At 41.5% G+C, this 22,142-nt stretch overlaps 1 protein-coding gene across 3 annotated transcripts in view; it reads right to left on the bottom strand.

The window, feature by feature from the left end:
* The window catches only part of USP15 (ubiquitin specific peptidase 15), a 100,918-nt gene that overhangs the window by 61,467 nt on the left and 17,309 nt on the right, over nt 1-22,142 (bottom strand). Inside the window, exons 2-3 of one of the 3 annotated variants that reach the window (XM_056574035.1) lie at nt 7,429-7,556; nt 2,206-2,348 (exon numbers count right to left, since the gene is read on the bottom strand). In XM_056574035.1, coding sequence (XP_056430010.1) covers nt 2,206-2,348; nt 7,429-7,556 — 271 coding nt within the window. Of the gene's footprint in view, nt 1-2,205; nt 2,349-7,428; nt 7,557-22,142 lie in introns of those variants that run through there. The other 2 variants (XM_056574036.1, XM_056574038.1) reach the window with 2 other exon arrangements.

Raw genomic sequence — 22,142 nt, 5'->3', positions numbered from 1 at the left:
AGTTTGGACATTTACGCACGCAGCGATACCAAATATGTTTATTTAAAAAAATTACGCTTTTTGGGGGTAAAATGGGAAAAACTGACAATTTTTATTTTTATTGGGGGAGGGGATTTTCCCTTTTTTTACTTTTAATTTTTACATTTTTCAACTTTTTTTTTTACACTTATGTCCCCATAGGGGACCATCTATAGAAATCATTTGATTGCTAATACTGTTCAGTGCTATGCATAGGGCATAGCACTGATAAGCATTATTGGTGATCTTCTGCTCTGGTCTGCTCGATCTCAGACCAGAGCAGAAGACCCCGGGAGAAGGCTGGAGCGCTGCGGGTGATCCGATCATCCATTCAAAGTACCGCACTGCCGCAGATACCGTGATCTGTATTGATCATGACATCTGAGGGGTTAATGGCGGACATCCACGCGATCGGCCATTACGGATGTCGGCCATTACAAGCGGGTCCCTGGCTGCTGCTAGCAGCCGGAACCTGCCGTGTATGACGCGAGCAACGTTCTGATGCTTGCAGTTATACAAAGGACGTAAATGTACATCCTGGTGCGCGAAGTACCGCCAAACCAGGACGTACATTTACTTCCGTGGTCGTTAAGGGGTTAATAAGTCGGCTGCATCTTTTACATGTGGAAATAACAGACCTGTGTAAAAAGGCCTCGTCATGCGCTACCATCTCAGGCCCGTCAATGGTCACAGTTTATCAGTTTTGCCTTGTGTGTTCCTTTTTATTTAGAATCCATAGCATTTTATAAACTGCACTACTATCTATATATATAAAACTCAACGTGTGTGTGTGTATGTATGTATGTGTGTATGTTCCACAAAAACTTTCAAATGGTTAAAGATATTAACATGAAACTTGGCACACATGTTACTTATATGTCAACAACAAACATAGGCTAGGTGATTTAACCCTTACTCACCCCCGTTTGCCAGGGGCAGGGCTTATGTTTAAAGTCCCATGCAAGTCAATGGGAAATATATGTTACCGCATAACTTCCAAACGGCTGGAGATATTTCTATAATACTTGGTCACATGTTACTTATATGTCCACTTAAAATATAGGATAGTTAATTTAACCCTTAACCACCCCCCCAATTAACCCTTAACTACCCCCAATGGGAAATGTATGTTCTCACATAACTTCTGTACGGCTGGAGATATTTCAATACCTGGTGCACATATTATGGGTCGGGATATGAGGACGGTCGGGAAATGAGGACGGGATAGGAGGTCGGGATAGGAGGTCGGGATAGGAGGTCGGGATAGGAGGTCGGGATAGGAGGTCGGGATAGGAGGTCGGGATAGGAGGTCGGGATAGGAGGTTAAGATAGGTTATCGAGTTAGGAGGTCGGGATGTGAGGACGGGATAGGAGGTGGAGATAGGAGGAGGGGATAGGAGGAGGGGATAGGAGGATGGGATAGGAGGATGGGATAGGAGGTCAGGATTTGAGGACGGGATAGGGGTGGAGATAGGGGCATAGGACAGGATAGGAGGTCGGGATAGGAGGTGGGGATAGGAGGACGGGATAGGAGGTGGGGATAGGAGGTCGGGATAGGAGGTCGGGATAGGAGGTCGGGATAGGAGGTCGGGATAGGAGGTCGGGATAGAAGGTCGGGATAGGAGTAGGGGATAAGAGGATGGGATAAGAGGATGGGATAGGAGGTCGAGTTAGGAGGTCAGGATATGAGGTGGAGATAGGAGGTGGAGAAAGGAGGATGGGATAGGAGGTCAGGATAGAAGGACGGGATAGGAGGACGGGATAAGAGGTCGGGATAAGAGGTCGGGATAAGAGGTCGGGACAGGAGGTGGAGAAAGGAGGATGGGATAGGAGGTCGGGATAGAAGGACGGGATAGGAGGAGGGGACAGGAGGTCGGGACAGGAGGTCGGGACAGGAGGTCGGGACAGGAGGTCGAGATAGGAGGAGGGGATAAGAGGATGGGATAGGAGGTTGGGATAGGAGGTCAGGATAGAAGGACGGGATAGGAGGACGGGATATGAGGTTGGGATATGACAACAATATATGGGGATGGGATATGACAACAATATATGGGGATGGGATATGAAGTCAAAAGCTTCCTCCTCTGTTGATTTTCCTCCCCAACAAGGATTAGGAAGGAAAAACCGGGCAACGCCGGGTACTCAGCTAGAATAATATAAAATATGAGCATAGTTAAAACACTATACCTTTCGAGCTATGGGTTCCTGACTCTCCATAACTGTGTACCAGCTAACAAGCTTGTTCCAGCCTTCAGTAGGCAACAGAATGTAATCCAGCTCATCAATAAGGTGCTCCTTGAGAGACTGTGTATCAGTATCTGTGAAAGAGACTGTCAGTATTTAACCATGAGAAACCACATCAGTAAGAAATATATACACAGCGTATGTTAGATCCCAGTATGCTTATATACCAACTTATTTTTTAATGGTTAGCAAAGGGGTTATCCAGGCAAAAAACTTTTTTTTATTTTTTATTTTATTTTTTAATATTAATTGGCTCCAGAAAGTTTAACAGATTTGTAAATTACTACTATTAAAAAATCTTAATCCTTTCAGTACTTATGAGCTGCTGAAGTTGAGTTGTTCTTTTCTGTATAAGTGCTCTCTGATGACACGTGTCTCGGGAACCGCTCAGTTTAGAAGCAAATCCCCATAGCAAACCTCTTCTACTCTGTGCAGTTCCCGAGACAAGCAGAGATGTCAGCAGAGAGCACTGTTGTAATGACAGAAAACAACAACTCAACTTCAGCAGCTGATAATTGTTGAAAGGATTAAGATTTTTTAATAGAAGAAATATACAAATCTGTTTAACTTTCTGGAGCCAGTTGATATAAAAAAAAAAGTTTTTCCCTGGAATACCCCTTTAAAAAAGAAAAATAACTATAGTCTACAGTGGTGTTTCCAAACAGGGTGCCTCCAGCTGTTGCAAAACTACAACTCCCAGCATGCCCGGACAGCCTTTGGCTGTCTGGCCATGCTGGGAGTTGTAGTTTTGCAACAGCTGGAGGCACCCTGGATGGGAAACACTGGTCTACAGTATGGTCCTGTTTTTTCCGAAATTAGAAAAACATAGCTGCTTTCTTTCAAAAGCAGTGGCACCTTTCCTCAGGTTGGCTCCATTCACTTCAATGGAACGGAGCAGCAATACCACAGACAAACTGAAGACAAGAGTGGCGCTTTTTCTGCAAGAAAGCAGTTCTGTTTTTCTAAGGCCCATTTCACACTACAGTTATCATCCTGTAAAAACCTCAGTTATTACTCAAGTCAAATAGTCCTGAAAACATCCGTCAAAGAATCCCATTCACGTCAATGGGATTTTTTGACCATCCTTCTGCATTAGGTATGTCCGTTTTTTTTTTTACTAATCTCCGTTATTTTTGCCGGCACAAAAGACGGTGCATGCACTAATTTTTGTTCCAGCAAAAATAAAGGTGAAATAACTTCAGTTAACATTTAACACTGAAGTCTATGAGAAACGCGTTTTCACTAAAAACATCCGTTATTATCTGTTTTTTTATGATCCGTTTTTTGTACCATTGAAGTCTATGGAAAACGGTTGTTCACAAAAAACATCCCTTGTTATCTGTTTTTTATGACCATTTTTGGTACTGAGCATGCTCAGTACAGCATTACAACCAGGAAGTCACATGGAAATAAAATTACAGACATAAAATAACAGACTACAACGGGTGATAACGGATGGCACATGTCCGTTATTTTTACAGAATGTCCATTAAAATTGGTCATCTGTTATCATCTGTTGTATTCAGTTATTTTATCCATTTTTTCATGACCCGTTATTGCTGACTAAACGGATGTCAGAATGCAGGAACACAACTGCAGTGTGAAAGGGGCCTAAATCTGGATAACCCCTTCAAGACACAGCTTTAATGCGGACCATATATCGTAACCAGCTGGATTTCAAAATAAATCATATAAAAAATATTACATTTGAGATTTGATAAGATCTCATGGGCATCAGGGACATTTCATTGCCACAATTCATCTTTATGCTGCGCATAGACCCATATTTCACAAACTGTCTGGTTTGGCCCATAACAACCAATCACAGCTCGGCTTTCATTTTACCAGAGCAATCTGAGAAATGAAGGTTGAGTTGTGTTTGGTTGCTATGGACAGATCCGAGAAAGGGACTAATTTGGGCCATTATATTATGTTGGTCCTTTATTCTTCAAGTAAAAGACATAGGCCGACATTTATCATTGTCTTTAGACTGTTTTTTGTGTCTATGAAAAGGGTTTATTTCCGCCTTTTGGTTTACACATTTCTGCTGATTTTGAGTTGTAATCCACTGATTTTGGCAATATACATGATATGGAAGGGTTTTATGAACTTTATGAAGGTGGAAAAAAGGCGCAAAGCCACTGAAAAGTCTCTAAAACTACACCAGCCCAGACTTAGTTTAGCTTTAGTGTATGTGAAGAGAGAAATTTCAGAAAATGTGACCTGCACAAAATTTTTCAAATGCTCTGTGACCATTTAAAGGGGTACTCCGGCGCTTAGACATCTTATCCCCTATCCAAAGCATAGGGGACAAGATGCCTGATTGCGGGGGTCCCACCACTAGGCACCCCTGTGATCCTCACACCGCAACCCGGCGTGTTCGTTCCGGGTCTGATTACTGCTGATCACGGAGCCAAAGCGTTGTGACGTCACGGCCCGCCCCCATGTGACGTCACGCTCCGCCCCCTCAATGCAAGCCTATGGGAGAGGGTGTGACGGCCATCACGCCCCCTCCCATAAACTTGCATTGAGGGGCGGGGCGTGACATCACATGGGGGCGGAGCCATGACGTCAGGCTCTTTCGCTCGCGTGGTCGGGATCGGAAGCCTCCAGCGTTGCTGGAAGCCGTTGAGGTGGGTGCTGCAGCCGATATCCCGGGGGTCCCCAGCAGCGGGACCTCCGCGATCTGACATCTTATCCCCTATCCTTTGGATAGGGAATAAGATGTTTAGGGGCTGAGTACCCCTTTAATAAATTTGGTGATCCTACACATTACCAGCACACAAAAAGGTGTAGAAAAATTCTTCACTTACACCTACAATGATAAATGCCGGCCATACTGCACAAAAAGGAATGCACAGCTACACTGGTCAGCCTGCCATGCAGTAAAAAAAATGTTGCAGCTCCACAGATATGAATTCCACAAATGGAGACAGCACGTCCAAAAAGTGGTTGCCTATTATATATAAGTTGAAATGTAACATCTGGGGTTAATAAACAACCACTTTTTGGACGTGCTGTCTCCATTCTATACTTTCAATGATAATAAGATGATACTGCAAAGGCCTCGGGTTGGATCTCATTTTTACAGTATATTTTGAAACAACAAAAAAAGTTAAAATTGTACCTGATACAGCAAAAATGTGTTGTGAACCAAGCCTTACATGGACTTACTATCCTTCAGTGGAAGATGCACCTCTGTATGAATATGATCCATATAAACCAATCAGCCATAACATAAAAACCATTAAAAGCCTCCTCATGTACATCAATGAGCCTTGATGGCCCATGTACCTGTCACCAGCTCACCAGTAGTCCTACTAGGAGAAGCCATCACATATCCGCATACTTGCCTGGTTTCTTCCTTCCAAGAACTGACTGCTTACTTGCTGCCTTATACAGTCATGGCCGTAAATGTTGGCACCCCTGAACTTTTTCAAGAAAAATAAGTACGGTATTTCTCACAGAAAAGGATTGCAGTAACACATGTTTTGCTATACACATGTTTATTCCCTTTGTGTGTATTGGAACTAAAGCAAATAAGGGAGGAAAAAAAGCAAATTGGACATAATGTCCCACCAAACTCCAAAAATGGGCTGGACAGAATTATTGGCACCCTTAACTTAATATTTGGTTGCACACTCTTTGGAAAAAATAACTGAAATCAGTTGCTTCCAATAACCATCAATAAGCTTCTTACACCTCTCAGCCGGAATGTTAGACCTCTCTTCCTTTGCAAACTGCTCCAGGTCTCTCTTATTGGAAGGGCGCCTTTTCCCAACAGCAATTTTAAAATCTCTCCACAGGTGTTCAATGAGATTTAGATCTGGACTCATTGCTGGCCACTTCAGAACGCTACAGCGCTTTGTTGCCATCCATTTCTGGGGGCTTTTTGACATATGTTTGGGGTCATTGTCCTGCTGGAAGACCCAAGATCTTGGACGCAAACCCAGCTTTCTGACACTGAGCTGTACAGTGCGACCCAAAATCCATTGGTAATCTTCAGATTTCATGATGCCTTGCACACATTCAAGGCACCCAGTGCCAGAGGCAGCAAAACAACCCCAAAACATCATTGAACCTCCACCATATTTCACTGTAGGTACTGTGTTCTTTTCTTTGTAGGCCTCATTCTGTTTTTGGTAAACAGTAGAATGATATGATTTACCAAAAAGCTCTATCTTGGTCTCATCTGTCCACAAGATGTTTTCCCAGAAGGATTTTGGCTTACTCAAGTTCATTTTGGCAAAATGTAGCCTTAGTCTCTGTGTCAGAAGTGGGGTCCTCCTGGGTCTCCTGCCATAACGTTTCATTTCATTTAAATATCGACGGATAGTTCGCGCTGACACTGATGCTCGCTGAGCCTGCAGGACAGCTTGAATATCTTTGGAATTTGTTTGGGGCTGCTTATTCACCATCTGGACTATCTTGCGTTGACACCTTTCATCAATTTTTCTCTTCTGTCCACGCCCAGGGAGATTAGCTACAGCGCCATGGGTTGCAAACTTCTTGGTAATGTTGCACACTGTGGACAAAGGCAAATCTAGATCTCTGGAGATGGACTTGTTACCTTGAGATTGTTGATATTTTTCCACAATTTTGGTTCTCAAGTCCTCAGACAGTTCTCTTCTCCTCTTTCTGCTGTCCATGCTTAGTGTGGAACACACAGACACACAATGCAAAGACTAAATGAACTTCTCTCCTTTTTATCTGCTTTCAGGTGTGATTTTTATATTGTCCACACCTGTTACTTTCCCCAGGGGAGTTTAAAGGAGCTTCACATGCTTGAAACAATCTTATTTTTCCACAATTTTGAAAGGGTGCCAATCATTTTGTCCAGCCCATTTTTGGAGTCTGGTGTGACATTATGTCCAATTTACTTTTTTCCTCCTTTTTTGCTTTAGTTCCAATACACACAAAGGGAATAAACATGTGTATAGCAAAACATGTGTTACTGTAATCCTTTTCTGTGAGAAATACTTCATTTTCTAGAAAAAATTCAGGGGTGCCAACATTTACGGCCATGACTGTATATCCCTTACCTTGACAAGTGTCATTGTTGTCAAATAAACGGTGGTTGTAAAGATAGGACTGATCAGAGAATATATTTAAACACATGTATGAATAAAACTTTTCCTTACATAATGAAAAATATAAAAGAATGACCTTTAAGGAGTCCTGAATTATCAATGGGACCTGGATACACATTCTGATCTCCCATCTGGTACTTGTCCCAGCTGTCAAAGCCCACATATTTCTTCCACTGCTTGAACCAGCGGCTATCAATCAAGTACCTAAAAAAACACAAGATTAAAATAATGAACGCTGATGTACAATAATAAGCTGTACTAGAAGATGTAGGTAACAGAACATACAAGACAACCACAGCAGGCAAATTATAGTAAAAACACACCCCAATAACAATCATAATGGATTTGATTATCAATATAGAAGTGTCAGATCTTTAGAATCCTATACTATTTGGTATGAATTTTCTATTCATTAAATAATTATGACATCAATAGGATAATCACAATGATAAAACTACAGATGTAGCAGAGTTAAAGGGGTACTCCCGTGGAAAACTTTTTTTTTTTTTAAATCAACTGGTGCCAGAAAGTTAAACGGATTTGTAAATTACTTCTATTAAAAAATCTTAATCCTTCCAGTACTTTTTAGGGGCTATATACTACAGAAGAAATGCTTTTCTTTTTGGATTTCTCTGATGTCACGACCACAGTGCTCTCTGCTGACCATTTTTGCAACTGTCCAGAGCAGGAGAAAATCCCCATAGCAAACATATGCTGCTCTGGACAGTTCCTAAAATAGACAGCAGAGGTCAGCAGAGAGCACTGTGGTTGTGACATTAGAGAAATCCAAAAAGAAAAGCATTTCCTCTGTAGTACACAGCCCCTAAAAAGTACTGGAAGGATTAAGATTTTTTAATAGAATTAATTTACAAATCCGTTTAATTTTCTGGCACCAGTTGATTTAAAAAAAAAAAAGTTTTCCACGGGAGTACCCCTTTAACAGAGTCATAGCAAGTTAACTAGATATGTCAATGTACCAAGTTTGACTCTACCTTTGCTGCATCTGCATAGACGTGCATAAGCAGTTCTGCTACATCTGTATACAGTAGATTTTTTCAAACAAAAAATGTAGGTAACAGATAATGAGTGCAGAGGCAACACTGGTGAATGTTTATCTGAAATAAGTAACTACTAATGTCTAAAGTAACATAAGAAAACAAAACACACAAAGGGACCAGAGCGGAAAAGATCTGTCTTGATTTTATTGGGCTTTGGAGAATATATTTATATATTGTACATAATAAATAGCCCAAATATATCATGATTTTCCATTTGTTTCTTATTCACAATATTAATATTTCATATCTTGTCTACCTTTGTTTCATCATTGAAACCAATACCCTCTATGGACTAAACAAGTAAAACAATACCCGAACAGATTCTGTCTTATGACTTAAATGCCTTTTTTAGGTTTTCTTAGCATCAAATCATTCTCCTATAGAAAAAGCTATAGGTACACTATAGACAGGCTCACATGTTCAGGTTTGTAGTAGCAATTACTGAATATGAAGGAACATATTTAAAAGAATGAGAAGTCTCAGTCTTTCCTTTATATGTATTCCTAACTATATATGTAGTTAAAGTCACAAGATAATAATAATAAACATATTTATATATGCTCCAGGTTTACTCTTTACCTGGTGCTTAAATGGGCACTGTCATTAAAATAACATTTTTATATTGTACTCCTTTATTAAAAATAAAAAATGTTACTAATATACTTGTTTAAATTTTTTACATTTACATGTTTGTTTTTTTTTCTACTTCGAAAATACAGCCACTAGGGGTCTCCCTCCTAGTGCTGGCTGCATTTTCTGTCTGCAAGAGACTTGATTGTGGACTGCTGCCGGCCAGGCATGAGTCCAAAGTCAGAAAGTGCGGGCAGGAGATCAGCTTTACACCTTGTTTGCTCTCTGCTCTGCCAATCATGCAGGGCAGAGAGAACGCCGTGTTCAGCTGCACTGCAGGTCTGCTCCGATCCCCCACTCCTCTCTGCTATACACATGCGGAGGGGAGGGCGAACAGCTGCAGCGATTGGCTGCCTATTCTATGCTGCGCTCAGCAGTGAGAGCACAGCGTAGAAGAGTGAGGGTGGATGTTCACCCGGCACGGCCTCAGATGACGTTGCGCCTGCCGGGGAATGCCCCCTCCCAATGGCTGGAGCACACAAAGGCTGGAAAGGGGTTATCAGTGTGTGTGTATGTTCTTTGACAAATGTCTAAAAGGTATTATAAGGCAGACTCAAAAATATCACTCCAGCATCTTCTTCATGTTAAAAGGAGACATCAGAAAATTACACTTAAAATCATTTTTATACAAAACATATATTTTTTTATTAATGTTTTGTCATATTTTTCTATTTTTTCCAGTATACACTCCAGATTTTAAAATAATCCTGAAATCCTGCAGTTTTCACTCTAATCAATATACCTGTTCTGTAAAGATCACGTTGCAGCCATTTCATCATTATCACCACATACAAGTTTACAGTGAAGGGTGACACCATCATTTGGATAAGATGGGATCAGGTCATTCATAATAGGTGAGGGTCAGATCTTAGCCTTACTCTCTCTTCACGATGACCTTTGCACAGACAACAAAGCATGCCTAATAAAACTCTCCCATAGAAGGAAATGGAAAAAAAAAGGGGGTAACCAGAAAAAGTAGGTAGCGCTCTAATCCAAAAGACTGAGTAATATTCTTGGAATTGTGATGATGGTACTCATCCGGGGCATGTGGGGGGGGGGGGGGGGGGATCACCGAATTTGATGTAACCCTCCACTAACACCTTTTGGGCCAGGATAGTATGTACATCAGAATAAAGTCTTCTCTATCCATTCGGATATACACTTCAGTGGAGAGCACAGGGCATTCCGGAATCACACATTGAATGATCCGTACGGTATAGGCAGGCAAAAGATAAAAAGAAACCAGCGCTCAGAGAAGCAAAATTAGAGTTCTTGATGCACACTGCACGCAGTAGTAGGAGTTACTGGCCGTGCGTCCCGGCAATTTGACCTATGACGTGTGGACCTAAATCACATGACCGGGCTATATCCCGGAAGTAACACTACTGATTGGCTTCAGAGGGGAAGACGCTCATCTCATCTATGAAATCTGTAAGTTTAAAACAATCGATTTTATTCAATGCTCCAAGCCTGAGGAAGGAGGTGGGCTTGTAACCCTCGAAACGTGTCGCAATAATGTCTGCATATCTTTAATATCTGGATACTAATGTTTTCAAGCCTGTTGGAAGCTCCAGTAGGATATACTACGAGCCATCTTGGAGGGAGGAATGTTGTGGTTGTTCATATACGTTCACTTCTCTCCCCATGAAGTAAGTCTATTTCCTAGTATTTATACCACTTTTCATTATCAAGAACTCTAATTTTGCTTCTCTGGCTTCTTTATATCTTTTGCCCAACAGAAGGCAATGAGTCACTCAAATCAATTCTTTCCTATGCCAATGTAGCTGATGTACAGCATATTTTTAAAGGGGTACTTCAGTGGAAAACAAAGGTTTTTCAATTCAACTGGTGCCAGAAAGTTAAACAGATTTTGTAAATTACTTCTATTTAAAAATGTTAATCCTTTCAATACTTATCAGGTGCTGTATGCTCCAGAGGAAGTTGTGTAGTTCTTTCCAGTAGTGCTCTCTGCTGCCACCTCTGTTCATGTCAGGAACTGTCCAGAGTAGAAGCAAATCCCCATTGAAAAAAAAAAAAAACAGTCCTGCTCCGGACAGTTCCTGACATAGACAGAGGTGGCAGCAAAGAGCACTGTGGTCAGACTGGAAAGAACTGCACAACTTCCTGTGGAGCAGATAAGTACTGGAAGGATTAAGATTTTTAAATAGAAGTAATTTACAAATCTGTTTAACTTTCTAGCACAAGTTGATTTCAAAATAAATAAATACAAATTTCCACCGGAGTACCCCTTTAAGGTCACAGTATTTGGTTGCCCTCATCATAATGTACAATGAATAAAAAAATGTTTTTAAGTTCTAGCAACCTTTTGCTTTGATTACTGCTTTGCACACTCTTGGCATTCTCTTGTTGAGCTTCAAGAGGTAATCACCTGAAATGGTCTTCCAACAGTCTTGAAGGAGTTCCCAGAGATGCTTAGCACTTGTTGGCACTTTTGCCTTCATTGGGTTCAGGTCCGGTGACTGTGGAGGCCAGGTCATCTGGCGCAGAACCCCATCACTCTCCTTCTTGGTCAAATAGCCCTTAAACAGCCTGGAGGTGTGTTTGGGGTCATTGTCCTGTTGAAAAATAAATGATGGTCCAACTAAACGCAAACCGGATGGCATAGCATGCCGCTGCAAGATGCTGTGGTAGCCATGCTGGTTCAGTATGCCTTCAATTTTGAATAAATCCCCAACAGTGTCATCAGCAAAGCACCCCCACACCATCACACCTCCTCCTCCACACCAGCACACCTGGGAAGTGAAAACCATTTCAGGTGACTACCTCTTGAATCTCAACAAGAGAATGCCAAGAGTGTGCAAACCAGTAATCAAAGCAAAAGGTGGCTACTTTGAAGAACCTAGAATATGACATATTTTCAGTTGTTTCACACTTTTTTGTTATATATATAATTCCACATGTGTTAATTCATAGTTTTGATTCCTTCAATGTGAATCTACAATTGTCATAGTCATGAAAAAGAAGAAAACTCTGAATGAGAAGGTGTGTCCAAACTTTTGGTCTGTACTGTATATATATATATATATATATATATATATATATATATATATATATATAAAATAAAAATGGAATAGAAACAGATTTAAAAAACAGATTAAGTATCTTCATTTCAGGCCATGTACTCTGACAAAACACTAGATGACTACAATTGTGAAACTGTTTTCTTACAAAAAAAGGTTTACTCAATCTACAAACAGTAATGCGTTGTTTATATCAGAAAACCTATTTTCAAGTTCCTTCTAAGGCTGGGTTCACACTACGTTTTTGCCATACTGTTTTCAACCCGTTTTTTCTAAAGAAAACCGTATGGCAAAAAAATGGATGGAACAGAATGGAAAAAAGTAAACCGTATGAGTTTTTAAACAGTATACTGTTTTTAAAAGTACATACAGTTCCGTCAGTTTTTATTTAAAAAAAAAACCATAAGTTTTTGAAAATGTTGTCCATATTTAATGGGAGGGGTCTTGGGTGGGGACTTTAGGATTCAAATGCGCATGTGCAAAGTAAAAACGTATACGTTTTTCCCGTATGGAACTGTATACATGTGCATTTCCCATTGACGTCTATGTTAAAAAAAATGTATGCGGTTGCAGTACGGTTTTTAAACCGGAGACAAAATCGTGGTCAACCACGGTTTTGACTCCGGTTTAAAAACCGTACTGCAACTGCATACGTTTTTTTTTTTAACATGGACGTCAATGGGAAACGCACATGTATACGGATACGTTTTTACTTTGCACATGCGCATTTGAATCCTAAAGTCCCCACCCAAGACCCCTCCCATTAAAAATGGACAACATTTTCAAAAACTTATGTTTTTTTTTTTTAAATAAAAACTGACGGAACTGTATGCACTTTTAAAAACAGTATACTGATTAAAAACACATACGGTTTACATTTTTCCATACTGTTCCATCCGTTTTTTGCCATACGGTTTTCTTTAGAAAAACGGATTGAAAACAGTATGGCAAAAATGTAGTGTGAACCCAGCCTTAGTTGATAGAGTACAACAGGCACCATGTAATACTTGTGGTGGTGCTGCAATAAAAACGAAACACTGCACAAGTGTCAAAAAGAAAATAAAGAAGGAGATATGCATAAGACCATCTTCTGATAAATCTCCCCCTTTCTTCCTACAATATACACTGCTCAAAAAAATAAAGGGAACACTTAAACAACATAATGTAACTCCAAGTCAATGACACTTCTGTGAAATCACACTGTCCACTCAGGAAGCAACACTGATTGATAATCAATTTCACATGCTGTTGTGCAAATGGAACAGACAACAGGTGGAAATTATAGGCAATTAGCAAGACACCCCAATAAAGGAGTGGTTCTGCAGGTGGTGACCACAGACCACTTCTCAGTTCCTATGCTTCCTGGCTGATGTTTTGGTCACTTTTGAATGCTGCCGGTGCTTTCACTCTAGTGGTAGCATGAGACGGAGTCTACAACCCAAAAAAGTGGCTCAGGTAGTGCAGCTCATCCAGGATGGCACATCGATGTGATCTGTGGCAAGAAGGTTTGCTGTGTCTGTCAGCGTAGTGTCTAGAGCATGGAGGCGTTACCAGGAGACAGGCCAGTATATCAGGAGATGTGGAGGAGCCCGTACGAGGGCAACAACCCAGCAGCAGGACCGCTACCTCTGCCTTTGTGCAAGGAGGAGCAGGAGGAGCCCTGCAAAATGACCTCCAGCAGGCCACAAATGTGTATGTGTCCTTTCAAACAGTCAGAAACAGACTCCATGAGGGTGGTATGAGGGCCCGACATCCACAGGTGGGGGTTGTGATTACAGCCCAACACCATGCAGGAAGTTTGGCATTTGCCAGAGAACACCAAGATTGGCAAATTCGTCACTGGTGTCCTGTGCTCTTCACAGATGAAAGCAGGTTCACACTGAGCACATGTGACAGATGTGACAGAGTCTGGAGACGCCGTGGAGAACGTTCTGCTGCCTGCAACATCCTCCAGCATGACCGGTTTGGTGGTGGGTCAGTAATGTGTGGGGTGGCATTTCTTTGGGGGGCTGCACAGCCCTCCATGTGCTTGCCAGAGGTAGCCTGACTGCCATTAGGTACCGAGATGAGATCCTCAGACCCCTTGTGAGACCATATGCTGGTGTGGTTGGCACTGGGTTACTCCTAAGGCAAGACAATGCTAGACCTCATATATTTTTTTGCAAACTAGACAAACACTTTGGGGGAGATTTATGAAAACCAGTGTAAAGAAAGAGTGGTACAGTTGCCAATAGCAACAAATTAGATCGCTTCTTTCATTTTTCACAGGCCTCTTTGAAAATGAATGAAGCGATCTGATTGGTTGCTATTGGCAGCTCAGCAACTTTTCCTCTGGACAGGAGCCCGCCCGTTCCCCAGACCTGAATCCGAGTGAGCACATCTGGGACATCTTGTCTCGCTCCATCCACCAACGCCACGTTGCACCACAGACTGTCCAGGAGTTGGCGGATGCTTTAGTCCAGGTCTGGGAGGACATCCCTCAGGAGACCATCCGCCACCTCATCAGGAGCATGCCCAGGCATTGTAGGGAGGTCATACAGGCATGTGGAGGCCACACACACTACTGAGCCTCATTTTGACTTGTTTTAAAGGACATTACATCAAAGTTGGATCAGCCTATAGTGTGGTTTTCCACTTTGATTTTGAGTGTGACTCCATATCCAGACCTCCATGGCTTGATAAATCTGATTTCCATTGATAATTTTTTAGTAATTTTGTTGTTAGCGCATTCAACTATGTAAAGACGAAAGTATTTCATATGATCAGTTTATTCATTCAGATCTAGCATGTGTTATCTTAGTGTTCCCTTTATTTTTTTGAGCAGTGTAGTTATGTAAGTGGTTGTCATGGTTTACAAACAACCTGGCCTCAAGATACTGTTGCCTGCCATATACCAGAACTGCATGAACTCTAAAGGATTTGAAAGCAGAAAACATTAACATTTCACTTTCACCAAGATCAGCATGATACGCTTTGACTTGAGATCCCGCTGAGCTGCATCGTCTAACAGCAACAAAACATCCATGCATTCTTCTTAATGAATAATATAACAGAAAAATAGCTAATTTCCATAACTATAAATGTTTAATACCATCTACTTTTATCAACTTCCTAATACTTTTAGCATATGTCATGCTTACTACTGTAACGTGAAAATTAATGTGAATCATTACAGACTGGATGTCATCTGTAGTATTAGTATTAGCACCCAGCAGCTTAGCAAAATTGCTTAGTAAGCATTGTATAATAGAAATAGGCTTTAAAATATTTCACACATGTTGTGGTAACTTGTGGGTTGCCACACGACTATTAGTTGTGATGTAGCAGCTTGGTATTGCAAACTTATGTTGACTGGCCAAAAGTTTCCATGTAGTGAGATTGTAAATGGCTAAAAAAAAAAAAAAAATAGTCATAGTGTAAATGGTTACCCCTAAGGACACAGTCAAATGCCATCTGAACTGTTTATTAGTACACACAGTTATTAATAGAGCTCAGCCATGTAACAGCCTGGTTAACAGATTTATTTAATCAATCGCTGATAACAGGAGACATTCCAGAAGATTGCAAATTTGCCCATTCACATGAAAAGTAGTCAGAATCGGGGCAACTATAGACCAGTAAGCTTGACATCAATAGTGGGGAAATTAATGGAAACCATACTAAGGGATAGGATTGTGGAACATCTAAAATCCCATGGATTGCAAAATGAAAAACTACATGGGATCATGTCAGACTAATCTTACTGATTTTTTTGATTTGGTGACTAAAATAATAGATGCAGTAGGTGCAGTAGACATCATTTATCTAGATATTAGTAAGGTTTTTGACACTGAGCTTGGACTCCCATATTGTTGAATGGATTAGGCAGTGGCAGAGAGAGAGAGACAACAGAGGGTTGTTACCAGTCTTGTTACCAGTGGGGAACCTCAGGGATCTGTACTGGGACAGATTTTCTTTAATATCTTTATCGGTAGGGATGTCCTGATACCGATACTGGTATCAGGACCGATACTGAACATTTGCACAAGTACTTGTACTCATTCAAATGTCCCTGATACCTAATCCAATACCTGCAAACTGGTATTATGGAGGTGCCCTGTCCGCACTACTGAGCTATGAAGCGCACGCCATAGCTGGGACCTGTAGCTAATGCAAAACTTCACCGATCATGGTGATGTCCAGCCTTAACCCTTCAGACTCCACAATCAAAGTTGATTGTGGCATCTAAAAGTCCTTAGATTAACTGCCTGTTAGCTCAGGAATGCTGATCGAGATCACCACAGTAAAATCGTGGTGTCCCAATCAGCTGAGAGGATGGCCGGAGGTCCTTTACCGTGCTCTGTGCCGTCAGATCATCCCTCCTATACTGCAGCCAGCGATGGCAGGCAGTAGTATAGGAGTGCCAATAATACTGATCAATGCTATGCTATGGAATAGCATTGGTCAGTGTATGCATTTCACAGATTGCATGTAATAGTCCTCTATGGAGACTACAAATCGTGAAAGACAAATGTGTAAAATAAACGACAATAAAAATAATAAATGTGAATTAAAAGGTATGGGTGTGCCCGGCTGCAGGACTACACTACCTGTAGTGGTGTGAAGGTGGACATAGCCTTTTAACCAGTTAAGGACCCAGGGCGTACGGGTACGTCCTGACACCCTGGTACTTAAGGACCCAGGACGTACCTGTATGCCCGTGGTAAGTTCGGTCCCTGCCACGCGCCGGGTGGGGACCGAACTGGGATGACTGCTGATATTGATCAGCAGGCACCTGGCGCAAATGCCCAGGGGAGTCATCACACCCCACCCCCCATGTTGGCAATCGCCGGTGAATTCACACCGGTAATTTCGGGTCATACGGGTCTCTGGCGCCCCTGAAAATAAGGGGATCGGGTTGTCCAAGACACCCACGATCCCCCTGAAGGGATAGGAGTGAGGTGGCAGGGGTGCCATCCCTCCTATCCCTGCTATTGATCGGCTAGACGTGACGACCAATAGCAGATCGGGGGCGGGGGGGATAACTTTTGGTTTCCCGGTTCTGCCCACCCACAGTAGGCTGGGCAGAACGGGGAAACCGACGAGCCCACCCACAGTAGGCTGGGCAGAACGGGGAAACCGACGAGGACCTGCGCCACTTACCCATCGGCGGCAGCAGGCGCCAATCGGCAGCGGTGATCGGCGGCAGAAGAGGACGGTGATGCGGCTCCCTGGATCCTACCGAAGCCGGTGAGTTGCTTAGCAACATCTGAAGGGCTACAGTTTGAGACCACTTTACAGTGGTCTCTAAACTGTAGCCCTCCAGATGTTGCAAAACTACAACTCCCAGCATGCCCAGACAGCAAACAGCTGTCTCGGCATGCTGGGAGTTGTAGTTGCGTACCTCCAGCTGTTGCATGACTACATCTCCAGCATGCCCTTTGGCGATCAGTACTTGCTGGGAGTTGTAGCTTTGCAACAGCTGGATGCACACTGGTTGGAAAATACTGAGTTAGGTAACAGAACCTAACTGAAGGTTTTCCAACCAGTGTGCCTCCAGCTGTTGCAAAAGTACAAATCCCAGCATGCACGGTCTGTCAGTACAAGGCTGGGAATTGTAGTTTTCAAACAGCTGGAGGTTTGCCCCCCCCCCCCCCCCATGTGAGTGTACAGGGTACATATACATGGGAGGGTTTACATTAAGTTTCCTGCTTGAAGTTTGAGCTGCGGCAACCTTTTCCGCCGCAGCGAAACCCACCCGTGTGAATGTACCCTAAAAACACTACACTAACACATAATAAGTGGTAAAACACTACATATACACCCCCTTACACTGCCCGCCCCCCCCCCCCCCCCCCCAATAAAATGAAAAAGTATTGTACGGCAGTGTTTCCAAAATGGAGCCTCCAGCTGTTGCAAAACAATAACTCCCAGCATTTTTGGACAGCCACTGACTGTCCAGGCATGCTGGGAGTTTAGCAACAGCTGGAGGCACCCTGTTTGGGAATCACTGGCATAGAATACCCCTATGTCCTCCCCTATGCAATCCCTAATTTAGTTCTCAAATGCGCATGGTGCTCTCTTACTTCTGAGCCCTGTCGTATTTCAAGGAAACCGTTTAGGGCATCTCCGTACTCGGGAGAAATTGCTTTTTACCCCTATGAAAATGAAAAGTTGGGGGCTACACCAGTCTGTTAGCTTAAAAAAAATTTACACTAACATGCTGGTTTTGCCCCCATACTTTTTATTTTCACATGCGGTAAAAGGAAAAAAAAAGACCCCCATAATTTGTAACGCAATTTCTCCCGAGTACGGAAATACCCCATATGTGGGCGTAAAATGCTCTGGGGGCGCACAACAAGGCTCAGGAGTGAGAGCGCATCATGTACTTTTGAGGCCTAAATTGGTGATTTGCACCGGGGTGGCTGATTTTACAGCGGTTCTGACATTAACGCAAAAAAAAGAAATACCCACACGTGACCCTATTTTGGAAACTACACCCTTCATGGAACGTAACAAGGTATATAGTGCACCTTAACACCCCACAGGTGTTTGATGAATTTTCATTAAAGTTGGATGGAAAAATTAAAAAAAAAACATTTTCACTAAAATGCTGGGGTTACCCAAAATTTTTCATTTTCACAAGGGAAAATAGGAAAAAAGCCCCCCCAAATTTCTAATCCCATTTCTTCTGAGTAAGAACATACCCCATATGTGGATGTAAAGTGCTCTCCAGGCGCACTACAATGCTCAGAAGAGAAGGAGCGCCATTGGGCTTTTGAAGAGAAAATTTGTCAGGAATTGAAGGCCACTTGTGTTTACAAAGCCCCCATCGTGCCAGAACAATGGACCCCCCCACATGTGACCCCCATTTTCTGGTCTGGCACCATAGGGGCTTCTTAAATGTGACATGCTGCCCCCTCCCCCCCCCCCCCCCCCCAAAAAAAAAAAAAAAAAAACATTTTAGAAAAACTCACTCTCCAAAATCCCATTGTCGCTCCTTCCCTTCTGAGCCCTCTAGTGCACCCGCTGAACACTTGACATACACATATGAGATATTTCCTTACTCGAGAGAAATTGGGTTACACATTTTGGGAAGATTTTCTCTCCTTTTAACCCTTGTAAAAATTCAAAAACTGGGTCTACAAGAACAAGCCAGTGTAAAAAAATGAAGATTTAGAATTTTCTCCTTCAATTTGCTGCTATTCCTGTGAAACACCTAAAAGGTTAACAAACCTTTTGAATGTTATTTTGAATACTTCAAGGGGTGCAGTTTTTACAATGGGGTCATTTATGGGGTATTTCTAATATGAAGGCCCTTCAAATCCACTTCAAAACTTAAGTGGTCCCTGAAAAATTTCGATTTTGAAAATTTTGTGAAAAATTGGAAAATTGCTGCTGAACTTTGAAGCCCTCTGATGTCTTCCAAAAGTAAAAAAAAAATTCTACTTTATGATGCAAACATAAAGTAGACATATTGAAGGATATTTATCAAATAATTTAGACTGTTTTATCATGTCTAAATTTGTCACACAGAAAGTTGCAGTCTAAATATGTGCGACTTTTTTTGAGACTTTCGCTTTAGAGGGTTTTTAGAACATGATGCATTCTAGTCTATTTTAGACAGAAAAATGCATTGGTGCTGAATTTATCAAAAGCGACTTTTCAAGTCGCATCGGCTGAAAGTACGCCGAAATGTCAGACCATGCCGGAGCAGGTTTAAATAGAGCCTTAAGCATAGATCTCAAAGTCTGTGCACAGAATTTATCAAGAGCTGTGCGCCATTTGATAAATTAGGCGCACAATAGACCGGCCTAACTCTCTGTAGTTTGGTCTATATTGATGCAGAACATAGACAACTTTGATAAATCTCCCCCATTGTATATGTGAATAAACATATAATTTATGTGGAATATCCATTTTCCTTACAAGCTGAGAGCTTCAATGTAAAAAAAAAAAAAAAAAAAAAAAAATGCTAAATTTTCAATTTTTTCTTAAAATTTGGGAATTTTTCACCAAGAAATGATGCAAGTATCAACAACATTTTACCACTAACATAAAATATGTCACGAAAAAAAATTCTCGGAATCAGAATGAAAAGAAAAAGCATCCCATAGTTATTAATGCTTAAAGTGACAGTGGTCAGATTGTGCAAAAAATGGCAGGATCCTACACTGGCTGGGTCCTTAACCCCTTAACGACCAAGGACGTATATTTACGTCCTTGGCCGGCTCCCGCGATATAACGCGGGGTCAAACGGCGAACGTCATATCGGGTCGGTCCCAGCATGTATCTGATGCCGGGACCCGTGACTAATCGCGCGTGGCAGCGATCGCGGTGCCCTATTAACCCTTTAGATGTGGCGTTCAAAGTTGAATGTCCCGTATAAAACGAAAGTGAAAGCTGCTCAGTGGGGCTGATCGGGACTACTGCAGTGAAAATGCGGTGTCCCGATCAGCTGAGACACGAGCGGAGGTCCTCTTACCTGCCTCCGGCGTGTCCCCTCGGCGATTGATTGCTCCAAACCTGAGATTCAGGCTTGAGAAATTGACCGCTGATAACGCTGATCACTGCAAAGCTATGGCTTTGCAGTGAATAGTGCTGGCAATCAGTGTGTGCAATGTTATAGCCCCCCTATGGGAGCTATAACACTGCAAAAAAAAAAAAAAAAAAAAAAAAAAAAGTTAATAAATGTGATTTAACCCTTTCCTTAAAAGTTTAAATCACCCCCCTTTTCCCATAAAAAAACCACCATGTAAATAAAAATAAACATATGTGGTATCGCCGCGTGCGTAAATGTCCGAACTAAAAAAATATATCATTAATTAAACCGCACGGTCAATGGTGTACACGCAAAAAAATTCCAACTTCCAAAATAATGTATTTTTGGTCGCTTTTTATATCATGAAAAAATGAATAAAAAGCGATCAAAAAGTCCGATCAATACAAATATGGTACCGATAAAAACATCAGATCACGGCGCAAAAAATGAGCCCTCATACCGGCCCATATGCGGAAAAATAAAAAAGTTATAGGGGTCAGAAGATGACAATTTTAAACGTATAATTTTTTCTGCATGTAGTTATGATTTTTTACAGAAGTACGACAATATCCAACCTATATAAGTAGGGTATCATTTTAATCGTATGGACCTACAGAATAAAGATAAGGTGTCATTTTTACCGAAAAATGTACTGTGCAGAAATTTTCTTCAATTTCGTCGCACAATGATTTTTTTTTCGCGTTTCGCCATAGATTTTTGGATAAAATGACTAATGTCACTGCAAAGTAGAATTGGTGGCGCAAAAAATAAGCCATCATATGGAATTTTAGGTGCAAAATTGAAAGGGTTATGATTTTTAAAAGGTGAGGAAGAAAAAACTAAAGTGGAAAAACCCATGGTCCTTAAGGGGTTAAAGGGGTACTCCGGTGGAAAACTTTTTTTTTTTTTTTTTTAAATGAACTGGTGCCAGAAAGTTAAACAGATTTGTAAATTACTTCTATTTTAAAATCTTAATCCTTTTAGTACTTTTTAGCAGCTGTATGCTACAGAGGAAATTCTTTTCTTTTTGAATTTCTTTTTTGTATTGTCCACAGTGCTCTCTGCTGACACCTCTGTCCCTGTCAGGAACTTTCCAGAGCAGCATAGGTTTGCTATGGGGATTTTCTCTGCTCTGGACAGTTCCTGATACGGGCATCAGGTGTCAGCAGAGAGCACTGTGGACAACACAAAAAATAAATTAAAAAAAATAAAGATTTTCCTCTGTAGCAAACAGCTGCTAAAAAGTTCTGAAAGGATTAAGATTTTTTTAACAGAAGTAATTTACAAATCTGTTTAACTTTTTGGCACCAGTTAATAAAAAAAAAAAAAAAAAAAAAAAAAAAATTTTACACCAGAGTACCCCTTTAAGTTCTTCTATTTTACATTCTAGACTTGCCATCAGGGAATAAAAACAGGATTCTAAAATGAGCTGCAGGTTATATATGGTAGCTCCTGTTCTGAAGTGCTGTACTGATAAGACCTTATCTCTTCTGTAAGTGACAGTGGCTAGATGTTGATATGCGGTACATGAACCCATAGC

The sequence above is a fragment of the Hyla sarda genome, chromosome 4 (assembly GCF_029499605.1).
Source record: "Hyla sarda isolate aHylSar1 chromosome 4, aHylSar1.hap1, whole genome shotgun sequence".
NCBI classification, from domain to species: domain Eukaryota; kingdom Metazoa; phylum Chordata; class Amphibia; order Anura; family Hylidae; genus Hyla; species Hyla sarda.
This window is presented reverse-complemented; position numbering and strand designations above follow the sequence as displayed.